The sequence below is a fragment of the Sphaerodactylus townsendi genome, linkage group LG05, assembly GCF_021028975.2.
Source record: "Sphaerodactylus townsendi isolate TG3544 linkage group LG05, MPM_Stown_v2.3, whole genome shotgun sequence".
Classification (NCBI taxonomy): Eukaryota; Metazoa; Chordata; class Lepidosauria; order Squamata; family Sphaerodactylidae; genus Sphaerodactylus; species Sphaerodactylus townsendi.
In genome coordinates this window covers 62,203,074-62,228,992 of record NC_059429.1, presented here as the reverse complement: position 1 = coordinate 62,228,992, position 25,919 = coordinate 62,203,074, and the positions used below count along the sequence as shown (strand labels likewise).

The following is a 25,919-nucleotide window of genomic DNA, read 5'->3' as shown; positions in this document are numbered from 1 at the left end:
TTATTCATTAGAATATGCATATTTTATGGTTTACTACTGTTTTTTTTAATTACATATACAGTATATGGGGGTACCACAATCTTTTCAGTGTTTAGGACCTCTAAGGGTCTTAATCTGGTTCAGCCAGGAGGTCTTGTTCTCCCTTCCCCCATTGCCTTATAGGTGTAGAAACAGCCTCTCATGACACTTTGGCACTTGAAAAAAATGGGGAAATAAGTGGTCCTGGGGCCACTGTGCTGACCAGCCAATCTGGCTCAGGTCCTACTGCAATTTTTAAAGAATTTGAAAGTCTTTATTTTATCCTTTTGACTCAAAGACTGTTAGATCCACTCACAGAAAATAGCTTCCATGAGGTTCACTCAAAAGGCACCTGGGAAACCAACAAACTGAATGCTGATGGAAACCTGTATGAAGAAACTAACCTCTGAAAGAAATCTACAGCCTACAACGTTCAGTCACTGTTCATAAAAACTGAACCAAGGGTATTCAGCACCTAAGGAATCCTTCATATGGAAGTGTGAGGTTCATCTCTTACTCCCCATGGCACCTCCATTAGTGTAGGTCATAGTTTGGATAAGTATGGATTCTACTCACTGTAATACAGGAAACTGTGGCTCTCCAAAATTGTATTGATTGATAGCAATGGGAGATAACAGAGTTATCTGTGAGAGGGTGTCCATATATCTTAAAAGGCTCATTAAAAGTTCCTTAGGTTTTTAGAATGCACTGGAGGCTTGCATCCATCAGCTGAGGATTTTTTCATTTTGCCATAGGTTAATAAGCATTCCCATGTATGAGGGAATAAATATAAATTATAAAAGTTCTCAGGAAAGAGACTGCAGGATCAGAAACTATTTCAAGACAAGGTAGTTGGTTTGAAAGACCACATACTGATGTTGACCATATTTTCTCCCTCATTAATATTTGGAGGGTGGCATGCATTAATATGCACTGTGTATGGGGAGATCTGTTATCAAATTAACTTGTTCTACCATTGTTGGGAATCAAAAATACATTAAAAATATAACGCATATCAACAGGATTGTGACTCACTTATGTTATGCCCAGCATTGCTCTTTTCATATCCAGGTGAGGGAAGAATGTTCTCCAGGTATCCATGCTCAGGAGTTTTCTCCAACAAGAACATTAGCTCCTCTGCTTTTGAGTCTTCATCTGAAGCATTCAGATACTGTAAAGTGATACACGCTGAAGACCCCTCTTCCACCACAAATATGCCACCTTGTTAGAAAATGCAGACCAACAATATTATTTGCAACATTCTGAATTTTTAATAACTCTGATAGCTTGTTACAAAGAAAAGCTGAAACCCATCCAGAAATTCAATGTAATCAGCTATTGATCTGGGTAACAGATGCTGAGAAAAGCACTAGCGATACTTTTTGCTTCAGCTAAAGGATTTGTCTATGCATGGGTATTCAAGTTGACTTAGTCAGCAATACTGAGCTTGTGTGTATGTCTACCAATTTATATTCAGTGGCAGAAGTTGGACAGTCTTTCTACTGACAGTCTGTGAAAAGTGTGTAAAGCAGAAAAAAGAAACAGTTCTGAAGAAAAGAAATAGCGTTGATATTTGTGTGATGCAAATAAGTTTATTTAAAGGTCACTAAAACAGCTAAGCTGCATTGAACTCTGCTTTTTGAAACCCAACTTCTACACAATGCAGTGGGGAGTGGACTAGGCTAGGTTTTACAGCGGTCATCATACTCAGCTCCATGAGCAAAGCAGAACCACTGGCAACATTCCATTCACATTTACTTCACATGGAGTCCTGGACGTTTCTTGTAAGGAAAGCAGTGGTGTGCATAAACACAGGCATAAAGCTTTGGACAGATTTCAAAAACAAATCTGCACAAACTGATCAACTTGAAATAGAATCTCAAAAGACAAAGAACAAGGATGTAACAGAATGCACAAAGGGAGGTTGAGAAGGGCCAATCTCAGCAAATGTTAACAAGAGAGTTAGTACTTTTGTAGCTTGAATATTACATATAAAACACAGTCTTAAGAAGTACAAAACATCTTTATTTGTCACATGACTTTAATACTTAAATTAAGTAAGGACACAAAGAAATTACCACTTTCTCAAATCACACTCAGTGGGTTAATCTTATGCATATTGTAAAGACAGGAGATTGAAGACAAAGGCAGTGGCTTGCAGAGCTCTAAAATGAATGCTATCCATTGGGAAATCAGTATCTTAAAATGTATATTAATATGCTGAGACAATTTACTAACATAAACTGATATATAGTATGGAATACTATTCATCCAAACATACAACCAGTGAATAGCTTCTGAATAAGCTACAAATTCATATCCTCAAATTCTTTCCTAAATACATTTCCCAAGTACAGTCAGAATTCCAGAAATTCAAAAGACTTAATCAACAGACGATCTTGCAAATAAGATGCACCTGAATAACCAGGGGCAGCCATTGCTGCTGGGGTGAGCAGCGCAGCAAAATAAGGGGTTGCAAGGTAGGAATTGCATGCTGCAGAACCGGGTGCATTGATTGGCTCCCAGCCGCTTTGGCGGGAGGAGCCTGGGTATATATAGACGCCTCTCCCGGTCCGCGCCCTTCCCGGCGGCGAGACCCAGCAAGGCGTGGTGGTGTGGTTGGCGTCTCGCATAAGGCCTGGAAGGAGACTGGTTGCGGCCTCTAAACTTGCCTTTTCTTTCCTTTTTTCCGACTTTTCCTCACCTTGCTTGTTCTCACTTTTATTCCTTCTTTCTCCTTGCTGGTCGTGACTGGTCTCGCGCTCGCATGGGTCCCAAGCGGGCCAAGAGCAAGGAACCTTCGGGCAGAGCTCGAGCCCTCTTAAATAGGGTTCGGGTCCAGACCGGCCCGGGGTCTCCGGAAGGCGGCCCGGTGGTCGGGCGGATTGGTGCAGCGACGCGGGCGGCTGCGGCTTTGGGTCTGTCCCCCATTGGCCGGGGCAGGCCCGCTGGCCCAGTGGGGCACCCCTTCCCGGCAGGGGAGGGCTCTCCCGCGGCCTCTACGGAGCCGGCCGGCAACGCGGGCACTGATCCTTTCCTGGTACGCAACTTAGCGGATACGCTGATGCACCTCTCGCAGGCCCTCGGCGGTGTGGCCAGCGATTCCGGTCCCCCGCTGGGTGCAGGGGAGCCGGAGCCCCCACGTCAGCGGTTGCCGGCGTGGCCCGGGCGAGCACCTCGGCGGGGCAGGCGGAGGCCCTCCAGCTCTCGCCGCCAGTCAAGCGTCCACATCAGTGGACGCATCCGTTAACCCCTCCGTTGGGAGAGCAGGAGGAGGAAGCTGATCGTCGAGGCGTTCCCGGTCCTCCCAGGCGGTCTCCCAGCTCTTCATCTTCGGTTGAGTCCTCCGAGGACGACGATGCCCAGGTTGGGGGGGAATTTTGGTTCCAAGGGGAACACGTGCCCGCTCTCCCATTTTGGATCGCAAAACGCAGGCGCTTGGGGGGTGCGGAGGCGACCCTTCCCAGCCCGGCTCAGGACGACCGCGGCAACCCGCCTGGAGTCCCACCTCCCCAGGAAGCTCCGGGAGCGGGCACTCGGCGGGTACTATGTCGATATATTCAAGTTTCCCCGGCGGGAGGGCGAATATGGCTTGTCGGGGGGGAAAGCGGACAGAAAGCGGCGGGACCAGGCGGCAGCCGAGCGTACTTTTAGCAACTGGCTGCAGGGTTTCACTGAATTCCTGGCCCTCGTCGGGGCCGCCTACCCCCTGCGGGCCTGGCACCTGGCGGCCCACATGTCCCACGTGCTGCGAGCTCGGGCGCTGGCCGGCGAGCCAGCAGCCATTGCCTACGATGAAGCCATCCGGAAGAACGCGTCCCACAAGAGCCGGTTCCGCTGGGATCTCATCCACGACCAAACCTGGATGGTCGTCGTCCAGCCGGCCATGAAAGGGGCCGTCGAGCCATCTGCCCCCGAAAAATCCGCAAGAGCTTTCCCGGGGCGGGCGGGGGCAAAAGGGCTTTGTTGGGAATTCAACCGGGGCGCTTGCCAGCGGCCCAAGTGCAGGTTTGAGCATGTTTGTTCCAACTGTTCTGGCAGTCATGGCAGGGCGAGCTGCCCCAAGCCGGCGGGGCGCTCCCCCTTGCGGCAGGCCCAGTCTCCCGGCGCCAGGCCCACACAAAAAGTTTCCAGTGGTCAAAGCAGTGCCCCCGCCCCTGCAAAACATTGACGACTTTTCCCAACTGCAGTCGCTGGCTCCCACACCTGTTCGCCTTCAGCCTTTGCTGGTGTGGCTGCAGCGTCACCCAGACAGGCGTGCCGCGTGCCTGCTGGGGGAAGGTTTCTCCTCTGGTTTTCGAATCCCCTACCGAGGCCCTCGCAGGGCTTACCAGGCGGACAACTTAAAGTCGGTCCGAGAACTCCCTGGCGTGGTGGCTGACAAACTTGCCAAGAAAATCAGGGCCGGTCGCATAGCGGGCCCCTTCAGCCACCCGCCCCTCCTCAGCCTCAGGGGCTCACCAATTGGCATGGTGCCCAAAAAAAAAAGCCCTGGGGGAGTATCATTTAATTCAACACCTCTCCCACCCCCAGGGCGACTCCGCTTATCATTTCACAGACCCCGAGGTCTGTTCGTTCGGTATGCCACCCTGGACGAGGCCATATCCTCCATTTGGCAGGCAGGCACTGGTGCCCTTCTGGCAAAATGTGACATTCAATCTGCTTTCCGGCTCCTGCCCATCCCCCCCCTGGACTTCGAGCTGCTGGGCATCCATTTCCAAGGCAGCTGGTTTGTGGACAAGGCCATGCCCATGGGCTGCTCTTTTGCCTGTGCAGCTTTTGAGACTTTCAGCACTTTCCTTGAATGGGCGTTCAGCAGAGGGTGCCCTCCGGGCGGGTGACTCATTATCTGGGTGATTTTTTGTTCATCGGTGGGCAGGGCACCAGGGAATGTGATTTTGCTTTGCAGGCTTTCCAGGCCCTGCCGGCTGGGCTGGGGGTCCCCTTGGCTCCCAACAAGACAGAGGGGCCCTCCACTGCCCTCTGCTATTTGGGCATCCACCTGGACTCGGTTCAAGGCATCTCCTGCGCTCCCCTGCGGATACGCTCCTGGCCCTCCCCACCCTGCTGCAATCCGTTGCTCCATTTAAAAACATGCAGGGTTCGCCAGGTCCAATCCTTACTGGGCCACCTTTATTTCGCTTGCAGGGTGGTGGTGCCTGGCAGGGCGTTCTGCTCTCGGCTGGCTAGGTCCTTGTCGGGCTGCAAGCCCCTGATCACCGCATCAGGGTATCCCGGGGTCTGAAGGAGGATCTGCAGGTCTGGCTGGCGTTCCTTCGGGGCTTCAACGGCATTTCCCTGTGGCAGGCACCTCTGGAACCCGGCTTGGAGTTGCAGGTGCACTCTGACGCCTCCGGTGCCTTTGGTTTTGGGGTTTTACTTTCAGGGCCGGTGGGCTCAAGGTCTCTGGCCCCCGGCCTGGCATTCACAGGGTATCACCAGGGATCTCACTTTTCTGGAGCTGTTTCCCATCTTGGTGGCGGTGCACGTCTGGCACGACCTTTGGCAAAATTGAAGGGTGCTTTTCTGGTGTGATAACCAGGCTGTGGTTCGTGAGGTGAACAGGCAGTCCTCCAAGTCGGCACGGGTCATGCGCTTGGTTCGCAATTTGGTTCTTACCTGCCTCTCTTTTAACATTTCCTTTAAAGCTGCTTTCATTCCAGGTTTGCAGAATGAGATTGCTGACGCCTTATCTCGCCAGCAGGTGGATCGTTTTCGGCTCCTGGCCCCCGGGGTGGAGCTGTTCCGGCGACAGTGCCGGCGTCCCTCTGGAACCTTGGCAGCGAGCAGTCATCACAGGTGTTTTTTGAACTTCGTTGGCACCGCCACATGCAGGCAGTACTTAATTCGCCGCAGCGGGACTTCGTGGAAGCTTCGCCCGTGACCACCGGGAGGGATGTCCGCGTGGCGGGGTGGACACGGGCCTCCTCCTCGAAAGTACCTTGTCCCGGCTCCATGGGCAGGGGATGCACCCCACACCATGGGGTGCAGCTGGCGAGCATCGCCTTCTATTGCAGGGTCTCGGGTTTTCCGGGCGTTACCAAGGCGTTACGTCGTCGCGCCGGCTGGTGGCCTGGTTGGCGCAGGGTCGGCCCTAGGCAGAGAGGATCTCAAGCCCAGTCACCAGGGAGGTGCTTCAGGCAGTCACCGGGGTGCTGCGGCAGGTGTGCGCTTCACGCTATGAGCGCTTGCTCTTCACAGCCGCTTTCCACCTGGCACACCATGGGGCTTTCAGGCCCGGCGAACTGGTCGCCCCCACCAGGGATCGGCCTTCCAGCACCGGGCTGCAAAGGGAGCACCTAGTCCTGTCTGGGGACATGGTCTATGCGTGGCTGGCTCTTTCAAAAACCGACCAGGAGGGTCAGCGGTGCTTGGGTCACCATGCCAGCCCTACCGAGGCGGCAGCCTCCTGCCCCTCCCTCCACTCATCGCGTGGCTCGGCACAGGCCACGGGTCGGTGGCATGCTCTTAGTGCATGAGGATGGGTCCCCCCTCACCAGGTTCCAGTTCCTGGCGGTGTTCCGGGCATGCCTGGCCCGGGCTGGGCTGCCGGCCGCTGAATTTGGCCTGCACTCCTTCAGGATAGGAGCCGCCATGGCCGCGGCACAGGATGGTAGGACGCAGGAAGACATTTGCGCTTTGGGCAGGTGGCGGTCCGGGGCCTTTCGGGCGTACATTCGCCCACACCTGACTTGTTAATTCTTTCCACAGTGCCTCCAGGGACGCCGCAGACTGTCTATCGACAGGTGTGGGTGCGTGGGAGCACAGCCTCACAACCGTGCTGAAGAATACGCCCTGCACTTCGGACTGGGGCCGACATCTCGGACTTCGAGCGCCACGTGAGGATTGTGTTGATGGGGCAGGGGCACATGCTGTGGCATGAGCTGGAGCCCAAAATAATTGAATATATTTTCCAGTCGGCCACACCGGACCTATTGGTCATTCATTTGGGGGAGGAGGACCTCCCTGCCAGGTCAGGCCTTGACCTGCGGTGTGCGATGGCCACCACACTTTGGAGCTTTGCCAGGCATCGGCCTGGTATGACCTTGGTTTGGTCTGAGATGCTGCAGCGGGTCCACTGGAGGGGAGCTGTGGATCCCACTGCCGTGGACAGGGCCTGCAGAAAGGTCAACAAGGCGGCCGCCAAGGTGGTCCTCTCCCTTGGGGGAGCGGTGGCGGACCACTCCGAGATCTCCCGGGACAACAGAGACTTCTTCGAGCCGGATGGCGTCCGCCTGACCCAATGGGGTTTGGACATGTGGTTTCAGTCCATTCAACTTACTCTCCTCCGATGGTTGAGATAGGGACAGGCTCAGGCTTGAGGAGCTTGGGCGGTGAGCTGCGAGGGAGGGCAGCTCGTGGCGGGTTTGCAACGGTGTCGCACATCTGGGGAGAGAACGAGCCTTCCGGCTAGGGCTCCCAGGCTTGTGCCCTGTTATGGGCCGGGGGGTGGTGCAGGCAGGCTGGCAGGCAGGCAGGCCGGGCCACTGCCCGACACCCCAGGGAGTGGGGTTGGGTCGGGCCGGTAGGCGGCCATGGGCTTAGCCGGTGCCCGACACCCCAGCAAGCAAGGCAGGAGGACGGGCTGTGTGCGGCCTTGGGGCTTAGCCGGTGCCCATCTCCTCAGCATGGGCGGGAAGAGGGTGGAAGCAAGGAGTGTTATCTCTGGGGCTTCCCTTCCCGCCAGTCCCATATGATGGGATGGGATGTGCGACCCGTTTGCCGCCCAGCTCTTTTGTATATAGTTATTGCTGTTATGTTTGATATTTCAATAAACGGGCTGCGGCCCATTCCTTTTCCAGCCTGTCGTCGTGGTGTATTTATTGTGCAAGTAAGTCTCACCATCTGCAGCAAATGGATTCTCAATTTATCAAGGACACTTACCTGGTAAAATCTCCAGAGATCTGGCTAAAGCCTATCAAGAAATCTTGATATGCAATGCAATTCTTATCAATTGATATATTGATATGCAATGTCGATATATCTAATTCTCAATGTGGCACCACCTGTGAATACTTAAATTCAGAAACTGTGGCCATGAATAGACAAATCTTTTTAAAAGTCTACAAAAAGCCTAAAAATCTGCATTTTTTTAAAAATTTGGGAGGGTTAAAATACACCCAAATAATAGAAGCTGTACCTGTAAATGTAAGAAATAAATGCCTTCTGTGGCCATTGTTAGGCAACTCTAACAGTATTGCCAGTTAAAGTCTGAGGCAATTTCTGCACAGCCTCACAAGCGGAGGTGCACCGGCATAGTTCGCACGGTGTCCTGTGAATGCAGCTTCTCCTCTGGTTACTCCAGCATCTTCTTGGTCCCTGGGTTGAGCTCCATAAGTGGAATACTCTCCTCCACATAGCTCACCCCAAAAGATAGCTCCTGCTGCTAGGAAGGCTTAGCTGGAGGAAGGGCAGTCTGAGCAGCTGTCCCCTGCCCAGTGCCAGCATCTGCAGCCACCTCTGCAGGGAGCGCTATTCCAGCAACTGCCTCAACAAAGAACGCCTTGTGTAGTTTCTTCATTGTACCACTCTGTCCAGAGCTTGGGGTGGTGGAGGTCATCTGAGAAACAGGGCTCAACATAGGTGGGGGAAAGCTGCAGCCCTCCCCCCTGCCCGTCTTCTTTCCCCAGGCCCTGTTGTGTTCCCTTCCTGTCGCTCAGTGTTACTCTGAGCAAAACTCTGGCTAACTATCATAGAGAAGTGCCCAGCTATCTGTTCTGCATTGCAATCTAATTGACTCAGAAAGCTTTTTAAGAACCCTCTCCCAAGAGAAGTAACATTTTGTTTTATAAAAAGTCATCTATCCTAATCCAGATAAAGGAAACGAGAAGAGCTTCTCTAAAAACTGCTGCCTGAACTGAGTATCTCATGTTCTAAGGCAACCCAGCTTCTATTGTAAAGAAGTTCATAGTTCATGCTTAACATCAAAAAGGTTTAGAGTACATTAATTAACTGTTTTGCAAACAAGACCCTTGACTTTTGTTAACACTTACACAAGCCTAATTAGGAAAAAACTAAAATCCTATGTCTAAGTTAAAATTTGGGGGGTTTAACCAATTTCTCACACACCCTTATTAAAACTAATCTCTATTTAAACCTCCATTATTATCCCAGATCAAATGAACCCTATCAGAAGGTGAGGGGCATGAGGAAACAAGTCAACCTGTCCCATGGGGCGCATAGGTGGCTCCGGCTATGAGCCCCCCACCAGGAGGGGAGTGAGGGTTGTATCCCTGCTCAGCTGCTCGTCTCCTTCCTGTTGGCATTCAAGCTGTGGCGTGCCATGTAGCGGCTGGCCCAGGCATACTGACAGGTCCATCTGCTCTACTGTTTGCCTCATTGCCAGGGGGCCCAAAGTCCACCCCTCAGTGTGTGCTTCAGGTGGGGCCTGTTGCTCCTGTTCCCCTCAGATGCTGCTGGAAAGATGCCACCAACTGTTGGTTCCATTCCCCCAAGATGCCACCAACTGTTCGCTTGGTTGTTGGGGGCTGCCCCTATAACTGGACAGCAGGCACCTGGGGCCCAAGCAACGTGGAGCTGGATGATGGTTACCAACTGATCCCATCCCCCAAGATCTCTGATTGGTGGCTGCTCACAGGGGTGCTGCTGGGGCTCGGAGGCCCTGGAAACCTTGGCTGGTGCCCCTTACCCAGGGAGGCCCTCTTCTTCCCTGGGGGCTCACACCATGGTGGCCTGTGCAGAGCACTCCTTAGATGCCATGAGCTTGGACATGCTTCGAGCTGGGTGGGCCCCCCATCCCCACTAGATGATAGAGGGGGCCCCAAGAGTGAATGTGGTGCAGCCCTCGTTGGGTCAGTGGCATTTCTGCTGCCCTTGGTGCTGCTGCTTGCCCCTGCTCTTAAGCTGCAACGCGTCTAGAGGGTGTTGACCAAAATGGTAAAAGGTTTGGAATCCATGCCCTATGAGCAGAGACTTAGGGAGCTGGGTATGTTTAGTCTGCAGAAGAGAAGGTTAAGGGGTGACATGAAAGCCATGTTTAAATATTTGAAGGGATATCATGTTGAAGAGGAAGTCAACTTGCTATCTGCTGCTCCAGAGACTAGGACAAAGAATAATGGAATTGAGGTAGATTATCAGGAAAAACTTCCTGATGGTAAGGGTTATTCGACAGTGGAATTCATTTCCTTGGAGTATGGTGGAGTCTCCTTCTCTGGAGGTTTTTAAACAGAGGCTGGATGACAATCTGTCAGGAATGCTTTGATTGTGTATTCCTGCATGGCAGGGTGTTGGATTTAATGGCCCTTGTGGACTCTTCCTACTCTATGATTCTATGGCTGATTTCATACAGGGCAAATGTAACAGGTACAAGGATGCTATATAACCCATGGGGGGGGGGCTTTGCACAGGTCCTGCCCCCCCAAACGAGCCTGCTCCATTTTATTTCCCACAACCCAGGTTTTTCAAAAATCACTTAACTAGTGATCCTTTTGAAAAAAATTTCAGGTTGGAGCCATTCCCACGCAAATGGCCAGGCAGGAGGCACTTTATTTTCCTCCCTTCCACTGCACCATAAATGGTCAGGGAGAATCTACCTGCCATTGCCTTTTCATGAACTGAATAAGTGAAGAACCAATACCTCTGCAGATCTTAACTTTGCTCTAAGAAAGCTTTTAATTTTAGACTTGATTCCACTTAAGTGTACAATGCTCAAACCAAGTTTGATGGTTTGGAGTGATGCTTCATTTTTAAAAGCTGCAGTGTATTTCAGTCCCCCCCCCCCCCCGATCTTTGCGACACATCAAGCACCAGTAACTTTAACTGCTACAGGCAAAAGACAATGCCTACTGCTCCCTGGGGATGACAAGATAGTAAGTTTCCTATACTGGCGGGAAATATTGCTTTTAACATTTTCTATTATACAAGCTGGAAACATTTAATTACTAAAGAAAGAGAACTTTTGTTCCATTATTAAGTGCAAACAAATAATCTAGTTTTAAAAAGATGTAAAACTGGAAAGCAATATGCCTATGAATAAAGCTACAAAATATCATGTTGGCGAATTACTTCTGCTAAGAGTGCTTGCACAGATGGAATGGAGCTGTGTCACCAGTGACCTTGCTCATTCTTCCGCACCAGATGATTTTTTCCAAGTTCTCTACTCCTATTGGAGCTATGGACTTTCTGCTCTCACTTGTATTATGCCTTGCTACTGTTAGACTAAGAGAAAAATGCAAATGCATTGCTAATTTTTAGCCTACACAGAAATACCATTGTTTAGCGGTAGACAACATGCTTTGTATATATGTTGCCCAAGATCTGATCTCCATTTAAAAAATCTTGGGGATCAGAACTGGGGAAGACCTCTGTCCAAGACTCTTGAGAGCTGGACTTGAACTCTCCTGTACTAACTATGCCATTGTCCATTTGACTAAGGTGGAAAAAAGCAACAGAAAATCTGTTGCAGTTCAACAGAGAAGGCATAAGTCAGGAACACATGCATGGGGAACATAAGAACATAAGAACAAGCCAGCTGGATCAGACCAAAGTCCATCTAGTCCAGCATTCTGCTACTCGCAGTGGCCCACCAGGTGCCTTTGGGAGCTCACATGTAGGATGTGAACGCAATGGCCTTCTGCGGCTGTTGCTCCCGATCACCTGGTCTGTTAAGGCATTTGCAATCTCAGATCAAGGAGGATCAAGATTGGTAGCCATAAATCAACTTCTCCTCCATAAATCTGTCCAAGCCCCTTTTAAAGCTATCCAGGTTAGTGCCCATCACCACCTCCTGTGGCAGCATATTCCAAACACCAATCACACGTTGCGTGAAGAAGTGTTTCCTTTTATTAGTCCTAATTCTCTCCCCCACCCCCCCACCCCCAGCATTTTCAATGAATGCCCCCTGGTTCTAGTATTGTGAGAAAGAGAGAAAAATTTCTCTCTGTCAACATTTTCTACCCCATGCATAATTTTGTAGACTTCAATCATATCCCCCCTCAGCCGCCTCCTCTCCAAACTAAAGAGTCCCAAACGCTGCAGCCTTTCCTCATAGGGAAGGTGCTCCAGTCCCTCAATCATCCTTGTTGCCTTTCTCTGCACTTTTTCTATCTCCTCAATATCCTTTTTGAGATGCAGCAACCAGAACTGGACACAGTACTCCAAGTGCGGTCGCACCACGGCTTTATATAAGGGCATGACAATCTTTGCAGTTTTATTCTCAATTCCTTTCCTAATTATCCCCAGCATAGAGTTTGCCTTTTTTACAGCTGCCATGCATTGAGTTGACATTCCCATGGAACTATCAACTAAGACGCCTAAATCCCTTTCCTGGTCTGTGACTGATAGCACTGACCTCTGTAGCGTGTATGTGAAGTTTGGATTTTTTGCGCCTATGTGCATCACTTTACATTTTGCTACATTGAACTGCATTTGCCATTTCTGAGCCCACTCACCTAATTTATCAAGGTCCGCTTGGAGCTCTTCGCAATCCTTTGTGGTTCTCACCACCCTACATAATTTGGTATCATCTGCAAACTTGGCCACCACGCTACCCACCCCTACTTCCAGGTCATTTATGAATAGGTTAAAGAGCACTGGTCCCAAAAAGGATCCTTGGGGGACACCACTCCCTACATCTCTCCATTGTGAGAACTTCCCATTTACACCCACTCTTTGTTTCCTGTTTCTCAACCAGTTTTTAATCCATAGGAGGACTTCCCCTCTTATTCCTTCATTGCTGAGTTTTCTCAACAGTCTCAACAGTCTCTGGTGAGGAACTTTGTCAAAAGCCTTTTGGAAATCCAAGTAGACAATGTCCACTGGTTCACCCCTGTCCACATGCCTGTTTACACCCTCAAAAAACTCTAGTAAGTTTGTAAGACAGGATTTGCCTCTGCAAAAGCCATGCTGACTCTTTCTCAGCAGGTCTTGCTTTTCTACATGTTTTATAATTTTATCTTTAATGATAGATTCTACTAATTTACCAGGAACAGATGTCAAACTGACTGGCCTGTAATTTCCCGGGTCCCCCTAGATCCTTTCTTAAAGATTGGTGTGACATTGGCCATCTTCCAGTCTTCAGGGATGGAGCCTGATTTCAGGGATAAGTTGCATATTAAAGTGAGAAGATCAGCAATTTCATGCTTGAGAGCTCTTTAAGAACTCTTGGGTGAATGCAATCTGGGCCAGGGGATTTGGTAACATTTAGTTTATCAATGGCTGCCAGAACTTCTTCCTTGTCTACCACTATCTTTGCTAGTTCCTCGGATTCACCTCCTAAGAAGCTTGGTTCAGGTGCAGGAATGTTCCTCACCTCCTCTTGGGTGAAGACAGATGCAAAGAATTCATTCAGCTTCTCTGCAATCTCCCTGCCATCTTTTAGCACACCCTTTGTTCCTTTGTCATCTAAAGCAATAGAGGAGCTGGCATCCTTGAATGCCACTGTCATGGGCTCAGAATCAGCCAACCAGGAGTCCTCTGATGAGGAACACTGGCAGGATGACCCCACTGAGCTGGAACCCCAGTCAACTGAAACTCAAGCATAGCCAGAAGCCTCACAGGATGCAGACAGAGCTGGCCGAAGTCAAGAGTTGGAAGCCAGAGTGCTTGCAGAACCTCCAGCCACTGAGGGCCAGCCTGGCAGTCCACTCAGCTCACTTGAGTTTGTAAGGTAGCTGAGGATTCGCACCTAGCAGGAACTGCACTCTAAAAGGCGCAGTGCACGATTGGAAGCCCTAAGGCAGTGAAGAATGCTGTGAGTCAGCTCAGGATCAAGACTGAACCACAGCACAGGCTTATAAGAGACTGCTTCAGAAAATGGAAGTTGCAGGGTTGAAAGCCTGACAGCTTTCTGTCACACCTGCTTGCAGACTGATTTCTTGAAACTCTGACCGGATTGCCTGACCTGACCTCACTTGGACCTTTGACTGCCTCTTACCAGACCTGCTTGGACTCTGTTTCTCTGGATTCAGAGGAAGACTTCTCTCTCTCCCTCTTGTTTCTGTGCCTGTTATTAGCTGGAGCCCGACTCTCTGGGAGCTTGGCAGGCCAGGCAGCCACGGTCATATGAAGAATGGACTCCATTCTTTTCAATAACTGTACAATCTGGAATCTATTTCTAACCATCCCTTTGTAAGGTCAGAAATTTGAATATGAAATTAACAAATGGAAAAATAATGAAATTTCAGTAACTTATCAAATTTCAAGTTGATTACAATATGAATTGTACCTCTGCATCCTTTACAAGCATTCTTTACAATACCTATCCTATCATCTCACTGGAATATAAAGACTCAGATCACCATGGCTACTCATATCTCAAAGGAGATTTGACTCTCAAAAGCTTATATCCTACAAATCTTACTGTTCTCTAAAGTGCTACTGGACTTGAATCTAACCATCCTTTCAACTTTGGCAATCCAAATCCAATTTTAACCATCCAAATCAGGTTCAGGTGGTGAAGTGCCAATCACAATATTCTGTGCTTGAATTCTCAGAGAAGAAACACATTTTGGCATATGTTTTGGCAATGGATCCATATGAAGATCCAATTATGCATAATGACCTGGACATAATAACTTCCATGCCACATCAGTATAGGTAAAATCAGTGCATTTCTCTTACTAGATGCATGAGTGTAAACTGATTTTGTCCAGGTCTGATACTGCTTGTGGTAACAGTAATCCCAACTTTGTTCATTATACTAATTTCCCTCTGCCTCCACACCAATCTATACTTACACGTTCAGGTGTGTTCTGCCCTCTCCTCCAGTTGTCCTATCTGTCATGGAACTTGATGGGTGGGAGAACCCGCAAGGCCTCAGAATAGAGCCCTCCAACTAGTTCCTCCTAGCCAGACCCCCAGCTTCCTAGGATACCCTGGGAATATACTAGTTCCTACCCTCCACCTGCCATCTGCTACAGGGGACAAAACCTGAGTTTGGTTCCCACCCCCCCACCCCGGTAGTGGCAGCCACCATGACCAAACAATGATTTATTGCACCAGCTCACAAAACACCTCCCACCCCCAGCAAAATATACATGGCTCTCTCCCCACCAACTCTTTTTCTTAATTTTACCCTCACACCAACCCTATAAGGTAGGTTGTTAGCCTGAGAAACAGCTCCAAGCCAGTGCAAGTGAGTATTAAGCATGTAAATCTCTCACAAATCAGCCCAGCAAAACATTTACCAAACAAATATCAGCATCATCTCTCACAAAACACCTCCAGTGGAATCCACCCCCAAACATTATCACTTTCAATCGTGTTTAAACAAGGGAGCCCAGATTCTCCTTTTAAATCCACCTTAAAGAGAGAATCAGGGGTCCCCAGTTAAAAGAAAATTTAAAGTGATGCTGTTTTGGGGTGGACTTTCAATGTTTAAACTGGGGACTTCACATTTAAATCCATACCGAAGGGGGTGGATTGAAAAGGAGAATCTGGGGAAATTTGGAGGGTATCTGCTGTCAGGGGTGCAATTGTTAAGCTAGCAGCATTAAACGAGGGTATCTTTAGGAGACTCTCCTGATGATACCACCCAGGTTTGGTGAAGTTTGGTTCAGGGGGTCCAAAGTTATGCACCCTCAAAGGTGTAGCCCCCATCTCCTATTAGCTCCCATTGGAAACTATGTGGGATGGGGCACCCCTTTGGGAGTCCATAACTTTGGACCCCCTGAACCAAACCGAACCAAACCTGGGTGGTATCATCAGGAGAGACTTCCAAAAAAATCCCTCAAATTTTGGTGCTGCTATCCTAAAGGCTTCACCCCCTGCAGGCCAAAAACTGAAAAAACACTAAAAACACTAAAAACACACAAATGAACCTATAATTTTCGCCGCCCCCCCACGTGACCAAATGGGAGCATCCAGGGACATGCAGTACCCCATATCCCTAGGCAAATATGCCTCTGCTTCTTGGTCTGGGATCCATCATGGGCTATTGCAGATACCAATATTGTGACTGGTGAATAGTCTCAATTTTAAGAGGCAGGGCTGTGCATAGTGGTAGAGGCCCCACCATGCTTCTCCTACCCAGCAGCTGCAATGTGCAGCTTGGGGAACGCCTTACAGTGATGTCATCAGAACCAAAGAGACCTCCTGCCAGCTGCTTACTGCCTCATACGAGCAAGTCTCCCAAGCATATCCCCTGAGTAAGATATATTTTACTGATAAACCAATGGTTTGGTTTTGTATGTAAAAGTGGCTCATCCCTCAAATTTCTGGAGGGCTAAAGGAACCAGTGGCTATTATTTTTGTACAATTTCTGCAGTTATGCATAAAAACATGTTCTAGCTATAAACTAATCTTGTTGTAAAATGACTCTAAATTATACAGTGAGGTGCACAAAGTGCTCTATGAATCACCTGAGAAGAATATAGTTAAATCTTAAACTATAATACATTGTATAGCACAAAGAGCTTAGCAAAACATACCAACTTGAATGATAGGCCATTGGTTATTAATGGGCAATACCGTGATGTTCAGATCATAGATGGGTAAGTTGGAATGAAAGAATACAGGTGATGAGACATTTTTATCTCTGCAACAGTCATCTGCCTCTCCGTCAAAGATTGTGAGAGTTACAGTATCCATAACATACAGGTATCCTATTTCTCCTCCTAAAAGAAACACACAAAATTCAGAAGTCACCGGACCTTAGAATTATGAAATATTAATCACTGTGCTCATCAACAGTAGGATAACAACTAAGATAATTTCTGACTGTAAGCTTCTATGGAAAACTGTTCACCCAAATAACTGAGGAAATTTTTAAAAAATGAGAATGTACCCAGAGCGTAGCTAGGAAAAATGGAGCCCAGGGCAAAATCTGAGTTTTGCGCCCCCCCCCCCCCGCCCGTGTAGGCAACCACCCTCCCTCACCACGACCAAACAATGATTTTTTGCACCAGGTCATTTCAAAGTCATCAGCACATTATAGAACATGCTCCAACTCACAAATCTGAACACAGCAATGGTCCATGCCACACAGTGGAAATAATTTATTTTACATTTTCAAAATGCTTTCAAAATGTTTTATTACTGCTGTAAAAAAATATTAAAATAAAATTAAAGGACCCAAAAAGGCACTTCCGAATGGCTTTCATTTGTTTTCCCGGATGACACTCCAGGGCGGAAGAAGCATTAGTCTTGGTATATATGCAGAGACTGAGGTAGTAACTTTTAACCAAAACCCTTAAGACTTGCAATATAGAAGGGATTTCAACAATTCGTACAAAAGTGGGATGAGGGGGAGACAGATAGGAAGTTCTCAAATTGCCTAGATAATACACCCTAAAGCAGAAAAGTTGATCCACACACAGCATCAAAAATGCTGCCAAAATATTTTTAAAACATGGCCCAAATCCTAAGATTTCAAGAGATTGTTCTATCAACAAGCGATGTACTCGTTGTCTTATTTTTTCCAGGGAGCAAACACCACTCCTTCAGGAACTTAATTCTGTCCTACCTAGTAGCATGCATACAATAAGCAATTTGTAATTCCTTAAAGTCTGTGCCAGGGAGGATTGCTGGGAATGTGGGGGGGGGGGGGTGGGAGACCTTGCTCTGCCCATGGATCCTGTGATCCATGGGCAAGGAGGCTTGCTGGCCAGGGGAAATAGCACCCGGGGCGACACCTGCTCTGGGTGTCCCACTTACCATAGCTGGGAGTGGTCACGAGCAGCCTGGCAGGGCCTGGTGGGGCGGGGGCGCTCAGCAGTGGTCTCCACTGGTCCGGGTGAGGCAGGGCTGAGGGGTGCCCAGCTGCGGCCTCTGCCAGGCCTGGTGGGGCAGGGGTGCCTGACAGGAGCCTCTGCTGGGCCTGGCAGGTTAGGGGCGGGTAGGGGCGCCTGGCACCGGCCTCTGATGGACCTGGCAGGGCTGGGCCAAGGGGGGAAAGAGGAGGGGTGGGGTCAATTTTCCACCCCCCCAATGGCAGCAGCCCGGGGCATTAGTGCCCAGGGCACCCCGTGGTAGCCCCACCTCTGAATGTACCAGTTTAAAAAGAATAACAATAATCAAATTGGATATAATTAACTGTTGTTATAGCACTTGAAACTTCCTGTGGGTACTTTAAAGTCCTTTATGTCTACATTTTTTTTGCTTCCACAATGAAAACATAGCTTGATGGAGTTTTCATTGCATAGAAAAAGAGACATTAAAGACAGTCAGGAACAAATTTGGCCTCAGCTAGAGAGTAAATGCTGTTAGAGGATCCTGGTACAGAGCAAGCCAAAAGAGAAGTCATAGCACATGGCAAGTTGCTTTGAGTCCTTTGTGCAAAAAACAAAATGGCACTTATATATAAATCAGTCAGTCAAGAGATTGATAACTACAGAATATTTCATTATCATGACATTTTAGCAACCATTCATAACTGATTGTCCAAATAAGTTGTAAATTGGTGCTATAGTGGAATATCCTGGAATGTCTGAATGCAGTTTGAAATGGTCTGAATGCTAATTCTCACCACGGCCATTTCCACACAAGACATTGAAAACATTTGCAAATGGTTTTCAATCCCATTTGTCCACGGGCACCTCCTCAAAATGGCACCTCCTGGCTGCCATTTTGTGTTTTTTCTAGGGTTTTTTATGTCTTCATGGATTTGATGCTTTAATGCTTTACGCTATGATTTGCCACAGCATGTGTAAGCAAAGCATCAAAGAAATAACCCTCCACATTTTTTTTCAAAAAACAGAACTGATAAAATAAACTGGTGAGACAGCCAGGATGAGCTCAGATAATGGTGCCAAGGAAGAAATCCAGGAACAGTGGAGAGGAATGAGAAATGTTTTAAAGAGATACACACAGCAAATTAAATGCTGTGAAAACATTTCCACAAAAGAATCGCTAGGGAAGAGGATGCAAATAAAATGTTTTCAAGCTGAAAATACAACATTTGGGGGGGGGGGAACCATGTGGAAACTCCTCAGAGGAAACATTTTATTTCCTGCCTCAAAACATTTTAGTTTGATTGTGTGGAAAGGACCCAGGAGACAACACAGAAGGCTCTGTTGTTCAGTAGAGAGTCCAGCCTGGTCAGTCAAAAGTCAAGATTGGTCTTTCTGAGGCTGGATTACAGTTATCAATGTTACAGTCTCTTCTACTGCTGTAGACATGCAAGCAGAATCCAAAAATATCTGCTGATAAATGTCCTTGGCAGTGGCCTGACAATTCTGCTACTAAACCTTCTAGCTTCCCTGCAGAATCTCACACATGACTCTGATAGCTGTTCACGTTGAAAACTTTTTCTGTCATGTTTAGAGCTTATAACTTCAATTCTTGCAACTCAAACTCTTTACATTATCCCATTTGTGTTATAAGTGATCAGTACACAAGAAATGTGTAATTAGTTTCTGAAGCAGCCTCATCAAGTGGGAAGCATGAGCGGCAAAATTGTCACATGGTAAACAACTAGCTTTAGTGTACCACAATATGTACAAGCCAAATGTTTTTCCAAAGAACTTGATTCTGTGAAATGATTGGATTTTTTCAATTAAGGAGTTAATTCTCTCGCATTTCTAAGAACAGCTAGTGGTCTGAAATAAAAACACAAAACAGACAACTACAGAGAAAGATGCACCACCAGGGATCTCACAGACTACAGTTTTAGAAAATAAGAGAACACCAAGGATCCTGTATTCTTCTGACATGTTATGTTGTGGCTCTCAAGACAGAGATATATTATTTAACAACAGTTTGGAAAAATGTATTCTCCAGCTCATTCCCTGGATAGATGTTTAAAACTGGCTCTGCTTCAGATTCTTAGGACAAATAGCTAGAGAGTTCAGGAGACAAATGTAGCAGCAATGTTCCTGTGCCGGTAATCATGATCATGAGATCTGGGCAAGGAATGGGACAGTAAACACAAAATGAGGTCATTTCCATTCTGAAAAAAAGAAAAACCATCTGAGGGTCTACTATGCTCCAGGCTGCTTTTCTAAAGAATAATCTCTTGAAGTCTATTGATTAGTAGCATAGATGCATGTGCATGCAGTAACGTAGTAGTAACACAACTTCAGTCTAGAGAAGTGGTGAAGATACAAGAAAATATTTAGGGAAGCAGAAGAGTAATGAACTGACACACCTCTAGCCCATGTTTCCATATATATGTCCCCACCATTGGGTATCTTCCAAAGAAGTCTTGGCAGAAGCGTAGCTAAGGAAAATGGAGCCCAGGGCAAAATCTGAGTTTTCCACTGCCCCCCCCCCCAATATGGGTGGCCACCCTCCCTCACCAAACAAAGTTTTTTTTGCACCAGGTGCCAAAGGGGTTACTAGAGAACCCCCAACTGTGCACCCGCCCTTCCAAAGGGGCACCCAGGCTCTTTCCGTCTGCTGGTGGGGGAGCTTCAGTTGGGAAGTGGGAGAGCCGCCAAGGCCAGGATTCTGGCTCCCTTCTTCCCAGCATCAATGAGGACTCACAAGCTGGCTGCCGGGCTGCAAAGACGGCACCCACCCAGATCCCTCCCAGCCATGCCCGGTCAAGTTACTTTCTGCTCCTGGTGACTTCAGCTGCTATGAAACAGGAGGTGGAGGGAGGAGACGGGGCCCACGCCCACTTTCTCCTGGCCCTGCCCATCAAGATCACCCACTCATCCACAATCCAGCTCATTTCACCCAGGCCAAGGGGGGAAGGAAGAGGGGTGTGGGGGCGATTTTACGCCCCCCATGTGACATGAATGGTGGTCATCCAGGGCGTTTGTTCCAAGACCGCCCTATGGAAGTTCTTCCTCTAAGTCTTGATTCGTATTATTGAAAGAAACAGATGAGGAAGCTAAAAAAGGCATGGACCACAAGGAACTAAGGAAAGGAGGGAGAAAGCAGGTCCAGGAAACAAGAAAAGCCAGCTGAGAAGGTACAATCTTTATATACATAGAAGAAGCAGCACAAATTAGATTCAAGGAGTACCCATAAATCCAGTCTGTGCTGCTGTTTTACTCACTTATGGAGTGTCTTTGTAAAGTAGAATGCTATTCATTTACAGGACTCTTTGGGTCCCATTCATTTCAGTAGCAGAGGTTTAAAGATGTAAATTGTTAAAATTTAAATTAGTGCTTAGCTCTGGATGAATCATGCTTGCAATCTCTTAATTAAAAGTGGCTAAAGATATTGATGGGCTGATTTTCAGACACAATGTAAAAAAATAAAAGTACTTCCTTAGATATGTTTCTTTAGCTCTGACTGCAGTGCAATATATTGTTCACATCTATAAAAAATCCATACTACCTTATAGCCACAAGGAGAAAATGCTTAGAAGGTGGTTACATCTTAAATATAAGTCAAACAAAATCAAAGTTACCATATATACTCGTGTATAAGTCGACCCGCATATAAGTCGAGGAACCTAATTTTACCACAAAAAAATGGGAAAACTTATTGACTCGCGTATAAGTCGAGGGTGGGAAATGCAGCATCAATTGAGGCATCAGTAGGTTAAATGTATTGTCGAAGGCTTTCACGGCCGGAATCACTTGGGTGCTGTGTGGTTTCCGGGCTGTATGGCCGTGTTCTAGCAGCATTCTCTCCTGACGTTTCGCCTGCGTCTGTGGTTGGCATCTTCAGAGGTGCTAGAACATGGCCATACAGCCCGGAAACCACACAGCACCCAAGTAGGTTAAATGTTTTTGAATATTTATTTCAAAGAAAAACAGTAAACTGGCTCTGTAAGTGGAAAAGAGGGTCAACAAGAACAATATGGTATCAACAATAACTTTAAAAGTACAAAAACCTTAGCTCAACTAGCAACCAAGCTAAAACACAAGAGTTAAAATCCTTCAAAACTGGATTCCTCATCATCATCTGTATGTCCAAATGTAACCCAACTTAGATTTTAAGAGGGATATTATCAGAAATGAAAAATCTACTATTAGCTTCCATTGTAAACAATGGGGGATGGGGCATCCCCTTTGGGGGTCAATAACTTTGGATCCCCTGACCCAAACCTCACCAAACCTGGCTGGTATCATAAAGAGACTCTCCTGATGAGACCAGCCAGGTTTGGTGAAGTTTGGTTCAAAGGGTCCAAAGTTATGGACCCTTAAAAGGGTAGCCCCATCTACTAATAGCTCCCATTGAAAACAATGGGGAATGGGGGCACCTCCTTTGGGGGTCCATAACTTTGGACCCCCTAAGCCAAACTTTACCAAACTTGGCTGGTACCATCAGGAGAGTCTTCTAAGGGTACCCTGAAATTTTGGTGCCTCTAGCATAAAAACTGCAAAGTAAAAACACACAAAAACTTTTAATGACCCGCATATAAGTCGAGGGGAGCTTTTTCAGCATTAAAAATGTGCTGAAAAATTCGACTTATACATGAGTATATATGGTAATTAATCAAATAGGCTTTCAGTGAATTGTTCCTTCACTGCTGGTAGTATGCATAAACCTAAAATATTCCTGCAAAGATAAAGTTAGCAGACCATTATAGTCTGAGAAGCCAATTTGATGCAATCAACAATCTCTGCACTATCCTACATGATTATGTTTGCTGTATCTCCTCCAGATTTGGCTTATTTTTTTAAGGAAGAGTAAGAAGAAAAAGAAGAGTTTGGATTTATACCCTGCCTTTCTCTCTTGTAAGGAGTCTCAAGGTGGCTTACAAATCCATCTTCCTTCCCCTCCTCACAAAAGACACCTTGTGAGGTAGGTGGGGCTGAGTTTTGAGCGAACTGTGATTAGCCCAATGTTACCCAGCAGGCTTCATATTTAGGCACTGGGAAACAAATCCAGTTCACCAGATAAGAGTCCACAGCTCATGTGGAGAAGTAGAGAAGCAAACCTGGTTCTCCAGATTAGAGTCCACCTGCTCTGAACCATTGCATCATGCTAGCTCATAGCATGACTTTTAAATAAATAGGAGAACCTATGTAGTATTGTGCCCAGATGTGCAGAGGTTCCTTCTGGTGAAATAACCTCAGGACTCATCTTGAAATTAAATTGGGCCATAGCCCTTTATTGAGGCAGAAGCTGGGCAAGCAAGAGGAGCGCATCCAAATTGTGGCCAGTCAGCACCCCTGGCTGACCCCAGCACCACACCCCAATCCATATTGGGGAGGACAGGAGGAACTGGGCAACCTAGGCGCCTGCCCGCTGTGGCCCCCTTTCTGCTTGGATGTCAGGCTCGAATTGCAGAGGCCTCCGCAGCATGCACCATGAATCTGCCCCACCCCAAGCCTCTTATGGAGGCCCCCAACCATGGGGAGGACCGGCGCACAAGCTCAGCCTCCCCCTAAAGATGCGCTCCTCTGCCCAAACCACCAAGGCTGTGACAAATGAGCAGCACCAAAAACCCTACCCAGATATGGAGGGAGGGTGGGTCAGTTTGCTCGAGGAGTTGAAGGAGGCCGGAGCAACCGCATGCTGCCTAATATATAGGGAGCGTGCTCCACCCCAACACTCGTGTGCATCACACGATCAGACTGGGTGTGGCTCAGCCACTCGGTCGGCCCAGGGCACACATGCTCACTGCTCCAGAGCTCACCATGTGCCCTGCCCCCTGTCGCAATTACGGCCCAGTTGATTCTGGGGCCATTATTAGTGGCTAACGTGTTAATGGATCGACAGTGTAAATCTCAAACGGAGATGTATGGAACTATGTGGTCCCACTCCACAGAATTTTGACAGACAAATCATGATTTTGCTCTGTTCTACACAAATACTTCAGTGGATCAAAGAAGCTGGAAGGGCTTTTTCCACAAACATGACAGTAAAGGACCAGTCTTTCTATCCATAGAAGGAAAGAAATATTTCAGTAGAAGAACCCTTTCTCACTTTACTGATCAGAGGGGATTAGGATGAGAGCTATTACGACTTGGAATATCACACAGGTAGTGGTGGTGGTACACTAAAAAAAGTCAATGCCTAGGAGGTTCCACAACTATTCTAATTCCAATGTTGTTTTGATTCAGAGATATGAAAGGAGGTGTTTTTAACCTTTTCCTCTCTGAATTGGAGTATAAAGAGGAATAACTGTGCTAAAATGCCACCTGGCTTTCCTTAAGGCCTCTGAGGCAGAGAAGGTGAGACAAATAATTCTCACTTTCTCTGCAATGAAGGCTTCCTTGTTGTTTTTTTTCAGAATGGGCCCATATGCACCAGACTGAAATAAGGTCTGGGCCTGCACCAGAAGTTTTAGTTTATACCCTGATCATTTGAAGTAGAGCTTCGCCTTTTTGCCTTATATGATAGCAGAGGGTAAGGATGTTCAACTAAGAGGGAATCAAAGAAAGACATTTGTCAGGCTAGGAATGCATCTGCAAGAATTCTAAATGCAGTGGTACGTGGCCTCCCCATCTCTAGCCATTACTGCCACTGCAATAGAACACTGTGGAATTCACTGCATAGTATTATATGAAAGCACTTCCCCACACTGCCCTGACTTTTCAAGAAAAAGAGCACTACAGTGGCTTCCAGCACCACTTGAATAACATAGGAACTCTGTTTAAGCAAGGAAGTTAGAGGGTCCTGTAACTACTTATATCAGCCTTGGCACATAACTTTTGTATGGTTGACTAGTAAGAGTTCCAATGGGGTAGCTGTTAAAGTTAACTTATTGTAGCAAAAAAATAGCAAAGACTTAACAAATTGATTGTGGCCTAGAATCCAGTTAATCAGATGCATGAAATGGATTCTCAGAATCTATACAGGCAGAGGGAAAGAAAAAAAAGTGAGATGCAGATTGTGACAAGTATTTGGAAAACTCTAGAATATACAAGCTAAGCACAGTGTCCATTCACACTGGTAGTAGTTAAAGATAAGATAAATTGCTTCCTATAAAGCCATAGTAACCAACGAAGATGTTAGTTCTGTTCAACACTTTGTCAAACCTATGGATGAATTCTAATTTAGTAATTTCGCTCTGGAGTTACCTTTGAAGTTCCTTTATTGTGAGCATCATTCAGCATGGATGAACTGGCTTGTTCATTAAATGTTAGCCTTAAAGTTGTGAAGTAGATGATGTTTCTGCTACATTTATACGTCACTAGACATCCTTCAGCTGCTATGGCAAAAATGCATCAAAAATGCATCAGCTAAAGCTTCCTGACAAGCTTCAGCAGCAAGAAGAATGTGCTCAAGAGAGTGTTTCAACTGGGGCACATTACCATGGAGCAATGGCTCCATGAACACAAAAGTACTCCATCCATAGCTTTTCTCATATTTATTCAGTATCGTGCTTGTTGATATAGAAAAGTGTGCAGATGCTAATTTGGACAAAGGAGCAACATGATGAGGAAACAAAAGAGAAAGGTACATCAGTGGATGGGGAATCAAGGAAACAACTGAAGCTTTGCGCCTTCATGGGCAATTACATTTTTTTCTTTGAACATTTAGAAATCCAATGAGGGAAAGTACTCAGTTTAAGAAAATAGTAACCACAATAAAACATCCTTCAAAAGATAATTCACAAAGGTACTTTCTATGGAACAACACTTAATAAACTACATGAAATCTAGAAGAAACTGGTGAAAGTGAGCATGTTACTAGTTTACCAGTGTGTACATAGTAGATGGATCCTTGAGTCACATCCAGTTGTGAAAACTTGTCCACTGCAAAGCCATTCCTTTGAATCACTCCATGCATTGGAGCCCGAGCAATCATGTATGTGAGCCTGGAGTCCTCACTGTCAGCATCTGTTGCATAGAGGTTTTCAGCAGTGATGGCAACACTCTTTCCCTCCTGGCATTGCAAAGTTGATTGTAATCCCAACAACAGCTCTGGTGGCTCATCATTAATTGGTATTATCTTTAATAAACAAAAAGGGCAGGATTCATGGCATGAAGAAAAATGAACATGTCACAATTACATCATTAGACCCGAGGACCTGGTTCCACACTATGATCAGTTCAGCCTATATTGTTCTTGGTAATATCTGTCTATAATACAGGAATGATAGAAATGGAATATATTAAATGAACATTTAATATAATTAAAGAATTGACACA

At 47.0% G+C, this 25,919-nt stretch overlaps 1 protein-coding gene across 10 annotated transcripts in view; it reads right to left on the bottom strand.

Annotated features, from left to right (window-relative positions):
- The window catches only part of LOC125432449 (FRAS1-related extracellular matrix protein 1-like), a 189,590-nt gene that overhangs the window by 122,409 nt on the left and 41,262 nt on the right, over positions 1 to 25,919 (bottom strand). For all 10 annotated transcript variants that reach the window (XM_048495969.1, XM_048495970.1, XM_048495971.1 and 7 more), the window contains 3 exons: positions 25,467 to 25,719; positions 16,407 to 16,592; positions 1,054 to 1,239 (listed from right to left, as the gene is read on the bottom strand). In XM_048495969.1, coding sequence (XP_048351926.1) covers positions 1,054 to 1,239; positions 16,407 to 16,592; positions 25,467 to 25,719 — 625 coding nt within the window. The remainder of the gene's footprint in view (positions 1 to 1,053; positions 1,240 to 16,406; positions 16,593 to 25,466; positions 25,720 to 25,919) is intronic.